The 17,099-nt window shown below is 59.5% G+C and overlaps 5 protein-coding genes across 5 annotated transcripts; 3 read left to right on the top strand and 2 right to left on the bottom strand.

Moving 5' to 3' along the window:
- Window positions 1-640: 640 nt before the first annotated feature.
- On the bottom strand, window positions 641-1,552 carry VTJ83DRAFT_1290 (uncharacterized protein; the record flags this gene model as incomplete). The annotated part of the gene is made up of 1 exon (XM_071007433.1): window positions 641-1,552. One exon carries the CDS (start codon window positions 1,550-1,552, stop codon window positions 641-643), a length of 912 nt encoding a protein of 303 aa, XP_070870643.1.
- A 1,269-nt stretch (window positions 1,553-2,821) lies between these two features.
- Window positions 2,822-7,473, top strand: VTJ83DRAFT_1289 (uncharacterized protein; the record flags this gene model as incomplete). Its single annotated transcript, XM_071007431.1, has 4 exons — window positions 2,822-2,883; window positions 2,963-3,115; window positions 3,222-6,075; window positions 6,133-7,473. The coding sequence occupies 4 exons, from the start codon at window positions 2,822-2,824 to the stop codon at window positions 7,471-7,473; spliced, it is 4,410 nt and encodes a 1,469-aa protein (XP_070870642.1).
- A 518-nt stretch (window positions 7,474-7,991) lies between these two features.
- Window positions 7,992-9,587, top strand: VTJ83DRAFT_1288 (uncharacterized protein; the record flags this gene model as incomplete). Its single annotated transcript, XM_071007430.1, has 1 exon — window positions 7,992-9,587. The coding sequence occupies one exon, from the start codon at window positions 7,992-7,994 to the stop codon at window positions 9,585-9,587; it is 1,596 nt and encodes a 531-aa protein (XP_070870641.1).
- Window positions 9,588-11,569: 1,982 nt separating this feature from the next.
- On the top strand, window positions 11,570-12,544 carry VTJ83DRAFT_1287 (uncharacterized protein; the record flags this gene model as incomplete). Its single annotated transcript, XM_071007429.1, has 1 exon — window positions 11,570-12,544. The coding sequence occupies one exon, from the start codon at window positions 11,570-11,572 to the stop codon at window positions 12,542-12,544; it is 975 nt and encodes a 324-aa protein (XP_070870640.1).
- Window positions 12,545-14,274: 1,730 nt separating this feature from the next.
- On the bottom strand, window positions 14,275-16,801 carry VTJ83DRAFT_1286 (uncharacterized protein; the record flags this gene model as incomplete). The annotated part of the gene is made up of 4 exons (XM_071007428.1): window positions 14,275-14,505; window positions 14,572-15,648; window positions 15,713-16,468; window positions 16,532-16,801. 4 exons carry the CDS (start codon window positions 16,799-16,801, stop codon window positions 14,275-14,277), a joined length of 2,334 nt encoding a protein of 777 aa, XP_070870639.1.
- Window positions 16,802-17,099: the final 298 nt, after the last annotated feature.

Below are 17,099 nucleotides of genomic sequence, written 5' to 3'. Positions count from 1 at the left end.
TCGGGGAACTTTGCGGCCCCCGAACCCTATTCACGGGAGCAGTCTGAAGAAGTCGTCAAGTCGTTGCCACTGGGCCATAGAGCGCGGCAATCCGCCATGATACACGACGATGGCCGCATCTCGCTGGGGTGCTGTAGATCCCAGTGCCATAGGTCAGCAGTGCACGCATGCCCGGCGTGCTCCAAGGGCAGACATGCCCAGTTGCGAGAACCTGAGCAGTTGTCCGTTTACGGGGACATTCCTCGTCCCCGAAAGGCTTCTCTCCGGTGGCGACTTCCAGAACTGGACCCGTCCAACATGACGCTGTCGGTGGCACGGTCGGTTCTGTCAAGCCGGGTAACCCAAAGACTCAAACACGCAACCTTGGGCGAGTCGTACGATTCGTTAAGCCAGATCCTCGAGAGCTCAAGGACGCAATGCCTGACGCGGATAACCGACAACACTGATCAACCGAGGAGACGGTTCGCAGCTAGCTTCCATTCGGGACGGATTAGCACTGGTGATGTTACAAAAAACGCCGTCACATTGATACCTACCGAGACCAGTCCTGCAGGGCACATGCCAACATACCGGTAGATTTCCATGAATTGTCAGAGAAGTTGTGGTGACATTCCGAGTACATCCTCGGCCGTTTCGTCTCTTATCTGTCCCGGCCCCTCTCCCGTTCACGCGCCCTCTCCCGCTCCCTCTCCCTCTTGTAGCTGTCCGCATACCGATCGTCAAGACGCTGGCGTTTCTTATCCTCCTCCTTGCGGTAGTCGCTGAGACGCACGGGCCGAGAATCCTTGGCCGACTTCTGGTTCCAAGCGCCAAGCTCTTCTGCCCCTTTTGCATCTTTGGCGCCGAGACCTGCCAGATTGGCGCGTCGTGTGACATCCTTGACTTTGCCCCTCATCTTGCCGTCCCAGCCGAAGTTGCGCAGGAGGTGTGCGCCAAAGTCATCGATGGGAACGGCCTTGTAGTCTTCAAGTCCTGGTTCGCGGTCGGGGGCGTCGGAGTCGGCGTGCTTGCGCTTGGGTGGGCGAGAGGCGATGAGGGCTTCGACGGCTTCTTCGTCGAGGGTTTTTGGCGCCTTTTCTTTCCTCGCTGAGGAACCATCGGAGTCTGACTGGTCGGACCGCGCCCTGGATTCCCGTTTCCTGCTGTCCTCGGAGTTTTCGGGCCCTTTCGGGTTGATGGTCAACCCGTACTTGATCGGCTTCTTCTCCGGTTCGTCATAATCCTCTGGCTCACGGTCTCGATCTTTCCCGTTCGCTGTTGTCGACCCATCTCTGCTGTCTCTCCTTGACGTGTGGCGCGAAGACTTGCTTTTGGATGACCGCTCCTCTTCCACCTCGAACCCTGGAAACTCGATCGAGGTCATGGTTTCGGTGCGCCCATTGGCGTCTTGTTCCTCGTCACTGTCTTCCCCAGAGGCCGAATCCTCGGCTGGTCGGCCTGCCCAATGTCGCCTGCCATGCGCCGGGCGAGAGCGCTTCTTGATTTCGTGTGATGAAGAAGATTTCCCCAGGTGGATGGAGACTCGGGATGATTTTCCGTCGCGGTCCGACATATTGACGGTTCAAGTTATTGGAGGAGAAACGATTGGGAACGTGGAGGTGATGACGGGGTGAGGATGCTTGCTTCATGCGATCGCCAAAGGCGAGATGCCGTGATGCTCCAGGGAAATGCTGCTGTTAGCTGGGCCCACTATTTTCCGTCGCTTTGGGAGCGCCAAGACATGCGTCTCTGCAGCGCTTGCCTCAGGCAGCCACTTGGCCCTGACGTTCGAGAAGCGGGTCTCATCTCCGGGTCATCTCTCCACCGGCCACACTTGGAACTTCGACCGTTGTTCTCACCTATCCACAATCCACCTCGAAATCCTCACCTAGGCCCGGCTTTCTCTTCGCGTCCCCGATTTACTCCCTCACAGACCCAGGCAGTTTGATACAACCGACGCCGATTCTCAGCCAGCGACTATCCCTGCGCCAGAATGGCCCATATCCATCCTGCCATGTCGGACCCAAAGGAAAACAATGGCTGACGGACTCAGCGCTGGCCCGCGATGGAGCTCGTGGCTGGCGCGGCTGCCGGGACTCGGACGCCGTCGTCACTCTCAAGGAGACTCGAGCACTGCGGCCTTCAGGAACCTTCAAAACATAACCTAGGTATGGTTTCTCAGCTATTTTCTTGGCTGTCGTCTGCTCCTCGCACCTCTCTTGCTCTCATGTCTGTCATCCGTCCCCCATTATGCCGGGGATTCTTCGGCGAATGACCGCAAGATAACGGTGGGGCGGGTGTGTTATCTGCACAGTCTGCAAACGCACGGCCAGCCGCTTTCAACACGGTGTTCTCATTCCTTCCCTTCCCTTCCAACCCGTCTGTTTCCGTCTCCCGGTCGGCTCGATCTGAGAGGTCATCTTTCGCATTTCAGTGGGTCTTTTAGGGCCCTCCCTTCTGAAAGAAACCCCTCACTGCCTGCTGCATCACTGCCACTGGGCGTTTCCGGCCATTCTCGGGCCCTCCATGGCAGGCATCCCCCCCGGCTTAACATTTTTGATTCCTGTCCCCAACCTGGAACTGTCGCTGGCCAAGGACTGCACTGTCCACCGTTCACCTTGACTGATACGCCCAGACCCTCTTATCACCTACCCCCTCAACAACTGCACGATCAGAGATTTACGGTCGGGAACGGCCGACTGATGCAATCAAACAGGTGTCAAATATCGACAACGCCCGCACCTATTTTTCATTTTGGATTCATTTTTCAACTGCGATCGGTCGTTTTTCATCGCGACCGTCATCCGCTTGATGAAAAGCGGATGTTGCGGTTGTCGAGGACATGACTGAGCTGGCGCTCGCCGACCGCATGAAGCTGCTGCGGGCCAAGCGTGCGGAATTAGGGTAAGAAAACAACTTCAAGCGATAGAGCCGATTTTTGCGTCCATTTTGATATGCGATATGCGGTATTGACGGTTCACAGCTCAATTGTGTCGTCGCGGAAACGAAAGTTGCGCGAACTGTTCGCCGTCGCAACCGCGGAGGATGGCATTCCCGACTTCGACTTTAGCGATCCCGACGCGCCTTCGATCACGCCCAACGAGGAGGCTTTTCTCAACGACGCAGATATCCTCCGGTACGTGTTGCACTCCATTTTCTCCCTTCCAACATTGTTTTACGCGAAATTTCTATCGCGTTCGCGTCGACATTGGCTTCTAATTCAATTGGTCTCGCGTCTTCAGAGGTCGACATCTGAACGAGCTCAACATCCCGCCGCGTAGCAAGCCCCTATTCCATGCACAGCACCTCGATGCGACGCCGGCATCCGTATCAACCGAGAACATAATTACCGCGCCCCCGAAGTCGACGCCAAATGGATTGCCTTCGCCGTTGAATAACAGCGTCCGCGGGCCGACCGCGGCCGAGCGGACGACTGCCGACAAGTCCAATGTTCAGGATGGGTCTGTTCCTTCGACGGATGGACGAGCCAACGGGGGTGCTGGAGGAGATGGCCAAAGGGACGGAGCGATGGAGAGAAAGCTGCCCGGAGGGTCGTCACTGATCCCGCCTGCTGGTCAACAAGTGCCGCGCATCGATGTTCAGATCACCCGAGCCGACCAGGGACCACCACCCTCTCCGCCAGATGAGGCCCAGAAGCTGGGTAATACCGAAGCATCCCTATCCGTCCAACCGTCGTCGACAACCCCATCATTGCAACAACCTGCATCTCAGCCCGCAGCGTCGCAGGGTGGCCTTGGAGGGCACCAGCTCCAGAGGACAGAAAATAGGCCAGTCTCATCAGGAAAGCCAGGGGCGGACGCTGCCAATACCGTTGGCACATCCGTTGCGTCTTCAGCCTCCGATGCGTCATTACCGACACCCATCAGCGGAGTGGAAGCGCAGCTGCTCCAGGAGTCAGCTGCAGTTCGGTCCTCAAAGTTTCCTACACACCCAACCGTTGGCGGGCAGCCTGTGCAGGACGCACGCCCGAGCCTCGGCGCAGGCGAGAGTGCGCTACAGCAACAACAACCTGGTACCCTGGCCGGCGCGCGGTTCGCCGACCATCAACAACGAAGCAAGCCCTCCTCGAGCCTTCCCAACACTGCCTCCGAAGCTCGTCTCACCGGCACGCACGACGGCAGCTCAGCAAACCGTGCGCTCTCAGAAGCTATGGACCTCGACAGACCAGTTAAGCAGGGCGGCCTCGGTGCACGGAGCGAACGTCAAACCACCATCACGCAGCCTTCGACAACTACTTCTACGATCACCGAGTCCGGGTTGCCGACTGAGGCGTCGGCTGGAGTCTCCAGGCCAACCTCTACGGAAGCACCTCCCGGAGCAACCGACTCTCGATCCCAGCCCGCTCAGGCGAGGCCAACAGCCGACAAGACAGGGGGGAAACGGCGGAGAAGTATCCCGACTGTCATCTTTGGCAAGCAGCCCAAAAAGGCGAAACACGGCGAGGATGGAACTGTTGTCGTCCGTCAGAACTCGGCGATCCCGACCGACGATTACTTCACACCTCTCTTCATCGAGGGCTTTACTAGGCAGTCGACCTGGATGAAACCCCTTGAGAAACTGCTCAACCAAGCTCACAAGACGATATCCACCTCTGATCAGTACATCTCAATTCTCGACCACCAGGCGTGTAAGATTTTGCGCCGAGTCTATCACCTCCAGCAACACGACAAATGGTCCCTGAGGCAGCCGGTACGATGTCCCGAGCCACCAAGGCAAACGTCCCATATGGATCTTCTCCTCCAGGAGATGAAGTGGATGAGGACCGACTTCCGCGAAGAGAGGAAATGGAAGCGAGCGGTGGCACGGAATCTCGCCTATGCCTGCGCCGAGTGGGTTCAGTCGACTCCTGAACAACGGTTGGCACTCCAAGTCAACGCCGTAATTCCCCCGCGACCCGTGGATGGTGATGCTGGGAAGGTGGATGTGGATGAGGCCGTCCCCGACCTCGTTCACGGCGACTCACCGCCCGAGCACGAGGACGAGGTTCCCGACATCCTGGTCGACTATGTGGCGCCGTCGGCCATCTTCGCTCTTCCAGACGACGAAGTTGTCTTTGCCCTTCAACCGTCGAAAACTGCGGATCTTCTCCTTGAAAACCTTCCCATGTACGGCTCGCCATTAAAGGTCCCTAAGTGCGATCCCTTGAACATGGAGTACGACCCAGACGCCAAGTGGAAACGGCCAGCGGTCCCTCTGAGCAAGTATGTGGAGGGAGAGATGGTGCTCTCGATCAAGGGGCCTCCTCGCAGACGCGGCCGCTACGAGTACCTTGCGGAGGACGAGGACGATGATGACGAGGTCATCTTCGGCGATCAGGGCGACATCGGTGCCGAGTTGCAGCCCGAGAACACGGCAGTCGCGCTCTTCAACCCAGAGATGAAACCGATCCGGGATCGCCTGCATGCGGGACACCAGTTCCGACCGCCAACAGAGTATCCCATGCCCCCGCAGAGCTTCTACGAGTGCCGGACAGCATCTCAGTGGACATTGGCCGAGGATGAACAACTCAAGACTCTTGTTCGCGAATGCTCGTACAACTGGTCGCTGATTTCAGCCATGACGTCGAGCCCATCTGCCTTTTCCTCTGGCGCTGAACGACGCACCCCGTGGGAGTGCTTCGAGCGCTGGGTCAGCCTTGGAAGTTTGGAAGGCCTGCCGAATGATATGGCGAGAACACCTTACTTCAAGGCCTACCAAGCCAGAATCGATGCAGCTCAGCGGGTCATCGCGCAGCAAAACCAGAATGCCCAGCAACAGGTTGGACCCAACGGCGCGGTTACGCCGGTTCCACGGCGGAGACCAACCACCAGCATCCGGGTCGAGCGGCGCCGTAACCAAAAACATCTGGCCCTCATCGACGCCATGCGGAAGCTTGCCAAGAAGCGAGAAGCGACGGCCCAAAAGGCCCAGCAGGCGGCCAACATGGCTGCCATGCGCAAGGCCAACGAGGTGCCACGGCAGCACATCCAGAAGAAGACGCCGCGCGATTACAGCATTATGAGGTGGGAACGGGACCAGGCACTTGCCGAAAGAATGGCTGCGTATGCCCTCCGGCAAGCCGAATCGAGGAGACTGGTGAGCACTGTCAAGGCGCCAACAGTTCAGACTTCGAAGGCTGACAAGGCTACTCAGCAGCAGCAGAGGCAAGCCCTTCCCGGACAAGTGCCAGCAACGCCTGGTGTCGTCCCCGTTCCTCAGAATGCAGCGCAGATGGCGGCAGCTGCGAACCTCAACAACGCTGCTCGCCTCAACGTTCCCGCGCAGCTCATGGCTGGCCAGGTCCGCGTACCTGGGCGGGTGGGAATCCCAGCCACGCCAGGTGCCGTTCCAGCGGCCGTGCAAGCACGCATGGCGGCCGGCGGCCTTGTCCCTCCTATCCCAATGGCCGGTATACCCCAGGCTCAGCTTCAAGCCCTGCAGGCTGCGCAGGCCAGGATGCCGATGGTGAATCCGGGACAACCAGATCTCACCCTCATGCTTCAGGCAAGGAATATCCAGAACCAGCAACGAGCTGCCATCCAGTTGCAGCAGCAGCAGCAGCAGCAACAGCAACAACAACAACAACAACAGCAGCAGCAGCAGCAGCAGATTGCGCAGCAACAGGTGCAGCAAGGGCAGCAACAGCAACAAGCTCAGCCACAACAACAGCAACAGCAACAACAACAGCAACAACAACAACAGCAGCAGCAGCAGGCTCAACAGCAGGCTCAACAGCAACAGCTGTTGCAACAAGCTACGCAGGTGCAACAAGCCCAACAAGTACAAGGAAGCCAACAATCCCCCAGAGTTCCTCAATCGAACGGGGTGCAGCCAACCCCCAATCCGATGGCCAACGTGGTCAACGGACTGAACCAGGGAGCCTTCCTGACCAACGCGCAGGCGATGATGGCAGCGTTCGGCGCGGCCAATGGCGCCGGCATGGTAGCGACCCCGGGCGGTGGGCTGAGCATGCCTGCCATGCCGGGCAGGGCACCTGGTGTCATCCTCAACCAACACATCACGCAGCGGCTTGCCGAACTGGAGGCGCAGTACCGGCTTAAGAACCCGAACCTCCCGGCCGAGACGATCCGGAAGCTGGCCACGGAGCATCTGGGCCGTTTGATTGTGCAAAGCCAACAGGCAGCCGCCATGAACTCGGCGGCCATGAACGCAGCAGCTCTGAATGCGGCGGCCATGAATGCGGCAGCTATGAACGCCGCAGCCATGAACGCGGCTGCGGGGGCCACAAACGCTGGGGTCGGTGTGGCAGCGGGCGCGGTACCCCAGCAGCCGATCGGCAGCCCGCATCACTATGCTTCGCTGCTTAGGGCGCGGCAAAACCATCAGGCCGCGGCCGCGGCCGCGGCCGCGCAGGCAGAACAGGCGGCCCCGCAACAAGCCGCTGCTGGCGTTGCGGAGCAGGCAGCACAGCAGCAGGCAGCGCAGCATCAACGACAACAAAGTGGGAGCGCAACGCCAGCGTTGGGCAGTTAGTGCGGTGATGTCGATGGCATGGGGGAGAATTGAGTGAGCTGTGTTTCTTGCTTGAGCCTGGAAAGTGGCTTCGCGATGTGTTAGTAAAACTCGGCCTGTCATGATAACTTTGTTGGGAGTTGCCGGGCTGGGACGGTAGGGTAGGAAACATGACGATGATGGATTCGTGTAGATATATGCATGCTTGATCGATCGTGGTTGGTCAAGCGGGCCGTTGAGTATATATTATTTTATTCCACGCCTCCAAAAGAAGCTACCACAGCGTTGACTGCTGGTCCTTGTGAACGGTCTTGCTTCGTCGTATGCGCCTCGCATGTGGTACCGGCCCAGTGATGCTGGGCCGTAAAGTGACAGGGGTCTGACTGATAAGATATGGACTACCGTATTGGCTAAGAGTCTCCACTTTATTTTCAAAAACTCGGACGCTCGCAAAACATGTCGTCGCTGGCCGACCTCACTCCAATCCACCAACACTTCACAGCTCTACATCGACCGCCATTGCAACTGCAACCACCAGGATGGCGAAAAGGAAAAGGGAAGCGGCCTCGGAGAGGGACACCGCCGAGTTCAAGGAAAAGGCTGTCAAAAAGGCCAAGGCGTCAAGCAAATTGGCCAAAAAAGCACAGCCACCCACTGCCTTCAAGCTCGCTGCCGGCAGCCCGTTGACCATCCAAATCGTCGCTGGCTCGTACGACCGCGTTCTCCACGGCATCACCGCAACCATCCAGCCTCCCTCCACCGGTGATCTGGGCAGGAAGAAGCCATCCAAGGACGACGCCGCCCGAAACCCCCAGCAAGTGGAATTCGCCGACACCTTTCTCTTCAACGCCCACAACTCGGCTATCCGGTGCCTCGCCCTCTCCCCGCCCTCGGCGCCCCTCCCCGGCCAATCCCAAAAGGTGATATTGGCGACGGGCAGCACCGACGAGCGCATCAACCTGTACAACCTTTCCGCCCACCCGCCGTCCAGCCGCACCGCCGAAGGCCAGAAGCTGCTGTCAAGCCTCGCCCCGCGCCCGATTCTTGAAAACCCCAAGAACCGCGAGCTCGGCACGCTCCTCCACCACGAGGGGAACATTACGCGCCTGGTGTTCCCCAACAGGGCGAAGCTGCTGTCCAGCGCGGAGGATTCGACGGTTGCGGTGACGCGGGTCAGGGACTGGACGCTGCTTCACGCGTTCAAGTGTCCTGTGCCAAAACCGCAGAACAGGCCGACCGGGGGCGACACGGCGGTCGGCGGACGCGGCCCTTCGGGAGTCAACGACTTTGCGGTGCACCCGAGCAACAAGATCATGATCAGCGTCAGCAAGGGCGAGCGGTGCATGAGGCTGTGGAACCTGGAGACGGGCAAGAAGAGCCGGGTGCTGAACTTTGACAGGCAGATCCTGACGGAGGTGGGGGAGGGGAAGTGGTCTACCGGCGAGGCGAGGCGCATCGTGTGGGGAAGCTCCAAGGATGGGGAGGAGGAGTTTGCGGTGGGGTTTGAAAGGGACGTTGTTATATACGGGATGGATTGCGTGCCCAAGTGCAAGGCGTTGGGCCATACGCGGACCAAGGTGCACGAGGTAAAGTACGTGGAGATTGATCAGGGAAAAGAGGAGAGCGTCCTGGCGGTGGCGACCGAGGATGGGAGGGTGGTGTTCGTGAGTACCGCCAAGGAGGATCTGGTGGCCCCGCCGCCGCCGGCCGCGGCGAAGGCTGGGGACGACGGCCATGACAAAAAGAAGAACGCCCCGACGGTTCCCACGGCCAAGCCGAGAGGCCAGCTCGGCGGCCGAGAGGCAGGCGTGACGGGCAGGATCAAGGACTTTGTGGTTCTGCCGGTCGAGGATGAGGACGATGGGAAGCGGTCCTTCTTTGTCGTCACGGCCGGCAGCGATGGAAGGATCCGGGTGTGGCATTTCAGCGCCGCGGAGCTTGGCACGGACGCGGCAGGGACCAAGACCGAGGCCGAGCCCAAGCAGGTCGGCAGGCTCCTCGGAGCTTACGAGACGCAGAACAGGATCACGTGTCTCGGGGCGTTTATCATGATACCACGACCGGCGGGGGCGGAGGAGAGTGAGTACGAGTTTGAGTCGGAGGAGTCGGAGGATAGCGATAGCGATGATGAGTAGGTAATCTGGGTGGCGAGTGGGAATGGGAATGGATGGGATGGAATGCGTGCCTGTCTGAGTAGTGTATGAGATGTCTCTCTTTCCGTCATGCGTTGTAACGAGGTACCAACACAGGAAAGAGAATAAAAGCAAGATGTCCTTGGTAGGCGAGCGTTGGGAATGTATACAGACACATGGAACGAACATGACGACCATTGCGAGGCATATCGATGTGTTGTTGGTTGTCACTTTTCTCATCGCTACAAACCCTTGGCTACCTTGGACCTGAGCACGTGTACCATAGCGTTATGGTCTCAAACGGGCTGGGCTCTCCTCGCTGTGTACTGCGTACGCAGTACATGCGTTGGTGACGCTGTACCTTAAAACTTTGTGAGATCACCTCATCAAGCTAAGAGGGGCCCCCACAGCGTTGCAAGGCCAAGGGCCTACGTACTTGGTACTGATTGAACCACCGAGGGCTTTGTAACTACTGCGTACTCCGAACTGCGCCCGGTGTACTGCGTACAGCATGGAACCACAACCGCTGGCCCCGTGCCATTGCTCCCAGGAACAACCTTGCCCCCGGGGCGGTTGGCACAGGCAGGCACTCTCCATCATTCGCCCGCCGGGCATCCAATGTCTTATGATCTGTCAGCCCAACCGTCATGTCGATGGCGCGCATCCGACCCAAGAACAAGGTGAGAGAGCAGCGCCAAGAGCCGCCGCCGACTGCAACCAAGCCGAGAAGGCCGGATGGAAAGGGTGCGGGTTGGGGTGTTGCAGCCGCGCAATCAAAGCTCCTGGCTCGGAGTCAGGCGACCTGGGCCGAAAAGTGGTGCAGCCAACCCCAAACGTTGCAAGATGGAGACGTGATCACATGAAAGCTGCCGGCTCCCAAGTCCGCAAGGTCGCCGGCCGGCCCCACCTTGTGTGCGCGGTTAGGGGACACCCTGTCCAGGCCTCGACGGGGCCCTGGCGCTCTGGCCCAGCGTTCCAGGAGGAGGGCCGGGTCATGTAAGACAGGCCTCCGTCTCTGGAGATAGCTGAGGGATTCTGGTGCTCTCTGGCGTGTTTAGGAGACAATGAGAGACATGAAGAATACCCAGTCCAGACCGCTTCGGATCGTCAGTCAGACGTGCGGTGCACTGCGTATGCAATACACAGTACACGACAGCCCGTCGTCGTCGTCGTCTTCGTCGCCGCAAGCTCCACCCCCGGCTTCGTCCAGGTAGGTAATTAGCGGGCGGGAGCCGGCAAATGCAGCAGAGAAATTCCATCCTCTAAAACTCCCCAAGGGCAACCAATCACGGCTAGCGTATTCAATTGTTAACGACCTGATCTCACGCGCTTCGCCTTCCTCGAAACACAGCAGACACCTTCATCGTCAAAACTCGTCATCTTGAACGGCTGAGCGTCTTCTCGTCTTATCCTGGGCTCCATCGAGTTACCGGTTACGGCAGCTGTCCAACGACGGCTTGCGACGCCCATCGAGCGTACATACCGGGCCCCCGACACGAGAGATCCGCAGGGGTCAACAAAACAAGGGCGCCGCCATCCCTCTCCCAGCAACGCACGCAGACCAGGACAGGACCTTGGGGTCATGACCCGAACGAGTCTGAAAGATCCCCCTCACCTCGCGCGCTAAGCTCTGTCGTGTGCATGACTCCATCATCACACGCATCAACCACTCGCATTGGCTATCTTGAAGCTTGATTGCCCAGGTCTCGGTTTTTTGTTTTTTTGGTGTCCTTCCCGGATCCTTTTTTTCCTCTGGATTTCGTTCCGGCTTTGTTCTTTGCGTCCCTCTTGGACACAACCACAACCACCACCGCCTCCACCACCACCACCAACAACAACAACACCACAGGCCTGAGTCCGACGACCTGGTTGTTTGTTTTCTTTGGCACAGCTTGAGAGGAAACCATACCTCTTCACACACACACACACACACACACACACACACACATTCCACCAGCCTCCCATTCCACCACAGCGCCATTCCCATGATGGAAGGGAGTCCACCTTCAACGGGATCCGGCACCTCGGGCCCCAAGCTCATCCGTCCCATCCCCCGCCGACCCTTCAACCTCGGTGGCCTATCCAGCCCAACGCCGCCCGATGACTCGGACGACTGCGCCTCGCCGCGGCCCCAGATCAGCGCCAGCGACCTGCGCTTCCTCGCCCGGCACCAGCGCGCCGCCGCCACGCCAGGTGCCGACAGCGAGGGCGGAAGCACGCCGCTCAACCATACCACCTCGTACCTCAACTTGACGTCAGGGACCCTGTTCGGCATCTACTCGCCCTCCACTCTTGGGTCGTTCAAGAACGGCGACGACGAAGACGGCGAGTACGACGCCGGGACGCCGGGGGACTTCCCAGGCACGCTACGGTATCGGTACGGGCTTGGGGGAGATGACGACGCGGCCGAGGAGGAGGAGGAGGATGGCGAGGAGGGGGAAGAGGACGACTACTTTGGCGCCGCGGCGACAGCAACGCAAGCAAGCACCCTCGCGCGTCCGGTGCGGCGGCGCGAGCTCGTCTCGCAACTCGCCCTGCGCGCCGCCCTGCTCTTCGCCCTCGGCGTCGGCTACGGCGCGCTCGTCACGCGCCTGCCCACCCGCGGCTCACACCGGCTCCACCACCTTGCCGGCTCGGCGTCCGCCGGCGCGATCCCGAGCGAGCCGCACGCCGCCGACTGGCGCTACCTCGTCTTCTGGGGCGCGGCGGGCGTCGCCCTGGGAAGCCTCCTGCCGTGGTTCGACCGCTTCTGGGAGGACCGCATCTCCAAGGGCCCCTCCGCCGCCTCCCCGGCCAGCGCCGGCGGGCCGTTCCCCGCTTCGAACCCCTCCCTCTCGACGGCCGCCAACCCCACCTCCATGACCGCCCGCCGCCGCCGGCTCACCTCACCAACGCCACCGCCGCCGGCGCCGCCCCTCCCTCCGCCGCCCACCCCACCACCGGAACCGATGCGCCCGTGATCGAGAAGCCCTCCGCCTCCTCCCCGCCCCGCGCCGACTGGGCCCTGGTCATCCGCGGCATCGGCGCGTTCGTCGGCATCGTCTTTGCCATCCGCAGGCTCCCCTGGGCCAGCACCATGCAGGTCTCGCTGAGCCTGGCGCTGGTCAACCCGTTTCTGTGGTACCTGATCGACCGGTCCAAGCCCGGGTTTCTGCTGAGCGCCGCGGTCGGGGTGGCGGGGTCGGTGGTGCTGATGGGGGTCGATCCCGGGGTCGTGCCGGTTCCGACGATGATCACGTCCGGGGTTGGCGGGGTCGGGGCCGGGCTCGGCGCCGGCGCCGGGAACGCGAACGGGACGGGAAGGGGGTACGGATGGGGGAGGGCGCCGGGGCGGCGGCGTATCAGGAGACGGTGGAGACGGGCGTGTGGATGCTCAGCGTGCTGTTTTGCAGCTGCGTTTGCTTCGGGAACATTGGGAGGAGGTTGGCGCTGAGCGAGTCGGCGGTGGGCAGGGGGAGGTGGGCGGGGATGAGGTGATGACGAGGTGATGATGAGGTTTTTTTATAAAAGGAGGGAACGAAGAAGAGGGAGGAATAGGATAGGGTTTAGGTTTACTACGAATAGTAACAAAATTGGGAGCGATCGAGGGAATTGTGAAGCCAAGGCGTTGGCGTGGTGATATGTCTGTGGGGAGTTGACGATGTTTTTTTTTTTTTTCTCGGGGGTTTCTTTGGTTGCTTTTGATATCCTCGACGTATATTGGACCGACATGTGACGTAGAGACAGGGAAGATGGGCTTCGTGGAAAGTGAGGGCCATCATTACCATCTTTCCGTTCCCCCATTCGCCGTGCCCCCTCAGGACTCTCCGCCTAGTACCACATGAAGACGGGCACTCTGACGGGAGCGAAGAGGTAAACGATGAAGTTGATGATGCGAGAGAGCGAGAAAACCATGTTGGGCGGGCGGGTTGGACGGGGCCGTGTTCTTTCAGCGCGTGCTGGTGACCACGATGGCTCTCAGTATAGCAAGCTGGCTGGCCGGCTGGCGAGTTTGATGGAATCATCCCTGGGAAAATCCCCTCCCTGGCTATGGCTTTGATGAGACAGCAGGACGGACGTATATAAGGAACGGAGCACTTCGACCTTGGACTGGCACAAACATGCCGACGACCCCCTGGGGCGGTGTGCATTTTCGTTCGGGTTCACCCGCTTTTGTTTGTGGTACCACATGGCGCCCGCTACCTATTGTTCCTCCGCCAGACACAATGCCAACGGGCGATCAAAAAAAAAGGCCAACAAGCCAACGAGCCAGACCAATAACGTCGAACTGGCGGGCTGCTCCGTGCCCAACGCAGAAGATGCCGTGCCGCTTTGGCTCCTCGTGGGCACGACGAGGTTGGGGTGGATGGGAAGATCATGGCTCTAGATGAACCAAAAGCCATCGACTTCTGAGTGACCCTACACCGGGGTGGTCACTGTGCAGAGACCAGCCTGGGCCTAGGTAGGTCGCACTCTCTGGGATGCTTCTGATGCAAGAGACGAAACGACAGAAGTAGCTCGCATCTACGGCGAAGAAATGGAAACCGGAGGGTCAGTTCTGGAGACAAGCAGCGAGAACACAAAACAGCTTTGTCTTGGGGTATCATCTCTCGTCTCCCGGTCTAGTCTTGGTATTATACAACAGAGGGAAATGCTCAAGCCTAGCCGATGACAGCCCGGCTTGCCCTCATCGAGTCCCCTTCTGGTATTCCTATGCAGCAACCCCGTCCGTCATTGGCACATCCCCATCCCCTTCTGCCGTTGCCGCCGTCGGTGCTGCTTCGGCGCTATTGCTGTTGATGCTGGGTCCAAAAATGGCCGACGCCAACGATTCCAAGTCCTTGACGGTGGCCTCAAAAAGCTCCCCTGGAGGGGCAGCAGCCTCCGGATGGATGAAGATGAACCTCGCGTCGAAGCCGTTATCCTTGACCTGCTGCGCGCCCTGCGTATATGACACCCGTCAGTTTCTGACATCCCGCCATGATTGAAAAAAAGAAGTAGCACTCACATCGCTGTCTGTCTCCAATACCGGCACCCGATCATTATCCATGATCCCCTCGACAACTCTCCTGTTAATACCATGGACGTTGTCTCCATCCTCGCAAAACTCGAGGAATTGATCGCCGTCACGCATCATGTTGAATGCTTGGGTGTCTACAAAATGGTAGTCCTTGCCGTTGACCTCGCCGTCGCGCGGCGCGCGCGTGACATGCGGTGGTACGCGGACAAAAACTCGGGGATGTCGCGAGACGAGTTGCTGGACGAGTTCGGATCGTGCCCCTGCGGGGGCAGAGGAGTCCACGAGCACAATGGCCCTGCGGTCCTCGGGGAAGACCGCCTCGCCTCCCTCTCCAGCCTCCTCGTCTGCCGCTGCCTCGACCGAGTCTTCTTGAGCCGGTTTCTCCTCAAAGATGATGTCGATCTTGTCGTCGTCTTCGATCTTGTCAAAGACAACAAGCTTTGTCTTGCTCGCAATGCGCAAGGCGCGCCACGTCTTGCTGGCTTTGCCCTCAATCGCCGCGGCTTTGGACTCGTCGTTGGTGGGCATCTCGATTTCGAACTCGTCGTCGGCAATGCCCCTGCGGAGACTGCTCAGCTCGGGAAGGCGGTACCGCGCCGGATCCTTGAGCTTCTCCATGGCTTGTTCTTCGTCCTCGTCGTCGAGAAAGTCGAGGGAGAGCGAGCCTATCGGGGCTGCACGGAGCCGTCTTGTCGCGGCCAGCTTGCCGATGGCGGCGCGCGACTGGACAAACATGTCCGGGGACATGGGCGGCAGCTCGATGGATGGGCAGTTCTCGATTTTCCACCGCACCCAGTTCTTATCGCGGGCGAGCACGGACTCCACCATGCGGTTGAAGTAAGGACCCTCGGTTCCCTGACGGAGGTAGTCGACGATGCTGTTCTTCATGTCGCAGACCCATTTGGTGTCGTCCTCGCTCAGCTGATAGTCAGAGTAGGTTACCGACTTGTTGGGGGCTTTGACGCTCGCCAGCTTCTCCTTGGCTTTGGGAGAGAGCGAGAGAAGGAACTCCATGATGATGAGGGCCTGCACGAGGATGTTGCGCCGGAAGGATAGATCGCTCATCTAGCATGGCGTCAGATGCATGTCCATCGGTCTCAGGGAGGGAGGGAGAGGAAGCGCCACTCACCTCGAGCTTGAACAGGTCCCGGCTGGTCAGATACTTGGGGTTGAAACCGCTGGCGAGGTCATCCAGGTCGTCACGCTTGCGCTTGAGGCTAGGCTTCGCCTCTTCCTCAAGCCTTTCCAACCTCTCTCGGGTCCGGGACTGCTGTTCCGGCTTGATGCTGCGAAAGGTTGCCATGGTCGCCTCGAGGGCGGTTTTGAAGGCGGCGAAGTGGCTCGGCTCAAAGAGCTTCTTGGGCTGGTTGAAGCTCTCCTGAAGCGACCAAAAGATGGGATACAGCTCGTTCGTGTCGAGCGGTTTGTCCTTTTGCGGTTTCAAATCCTTGTCGACGTCCATCTTGTCCTCGTCAGCGACGGCAACGGGTTCTTGATCCCAGGTGGTGACATTCTCCACGTGGTATTCTCCGCGCAAGTTGACGGAGCTCTTGTCGCCAAGGGGGAAGCTCTGGAACATGAAGATGAAGACCCTGCCGCAAAAGGCCGGGTCAAGGGCCCTGGAAAGGCGGCGGAGGAGCTCATTGCAGGTGCGGAGGATGACGAGCTGCTTCTGCTTGAAGTGCTTGGCCGTGATGCGCTCGCGGCGCGACTCGAGGAAGTCAAAGACCTTGCGGCATCCGGCGATGGTCTGGCTGTCGAGCAGCTCCTCGACGAGCCAGAAGAGGAGGGCCGGGTCGCAGAGCTCGGCGTCGGAGAGGAAGGAGAGGATATCGAAGAGGTTCCAGACTCGGACAAACGCGGGATCTTCAATGGGGATTGTCGCCTGGGGAGGGAGAGGTGGTCAGCCTGGAACGACCTGGTGAGGCGCAATCCGATGTCGACGTACGATTAGGGACTTGAATGTGTCGCGCACGGCGGTCTCGATGACGGCGAAGCGCTGCATCCTTTTGGAGTCGCCGGGCTCCTCGATCACGATCTCGTAGCCCAGAGCATTGCTCAAGAGTCGTTGCAGGTCGTTGAAGTCGGACTTGTCAAGTGGCGGATCGATCGAGAAGGTCTGCTTCAGCGACTCTGCGCGCGCCAGGACGTCGTCGAGAAAGCTGGCGGCCGCAGCAACTCCGGGGATGCCATGGCTGTCGTAGGTTGCCGATGGCATCTTGGTGTTGTGGTTCTGCCGCTGGGTTCTCGGCCGACTTATCGATGCTATACGGCAATGTCTCAAAGCGGTTTGTGGTTTGTCTTGGGGGTTGATGTTGCTGGATATCCGATCTCGAATCGCAGGAGATGTGTTCACGTCGCGACGGCAGCAGCTTTGTTGCAACTTTCCTAACAACCACGGAGGCACGACGTACCTGAAGGACAAGGCTCAAGGCTGATGATGACCCACTCGCATGGCTTGGCAATCCACGACCAGCCGCGCGACGCGGTGGGGCTGCTGCAAGGCTGCGACCCCA

The sequence above is a fragment of the Remersonia thermophila genome, chromosome 1, assembly GCF_042764415.1.
Source record: "Remersonia thermophila strain ATCC 22073 chromosome 1, whole genome shotgun sequence".
In the NCBI taxonomy this organism is placed as follows: Eukaryota; Fungi; Ascomycota; class Sordariomycetes; order Sordariales; family Chaetomiaceae; genus Remersonia; species Remersonia thermophila.
Note: the sequence above shows the minus strand (reverse complement) of the source record. Positions and strands in the feature narration are given on the sequence as shown.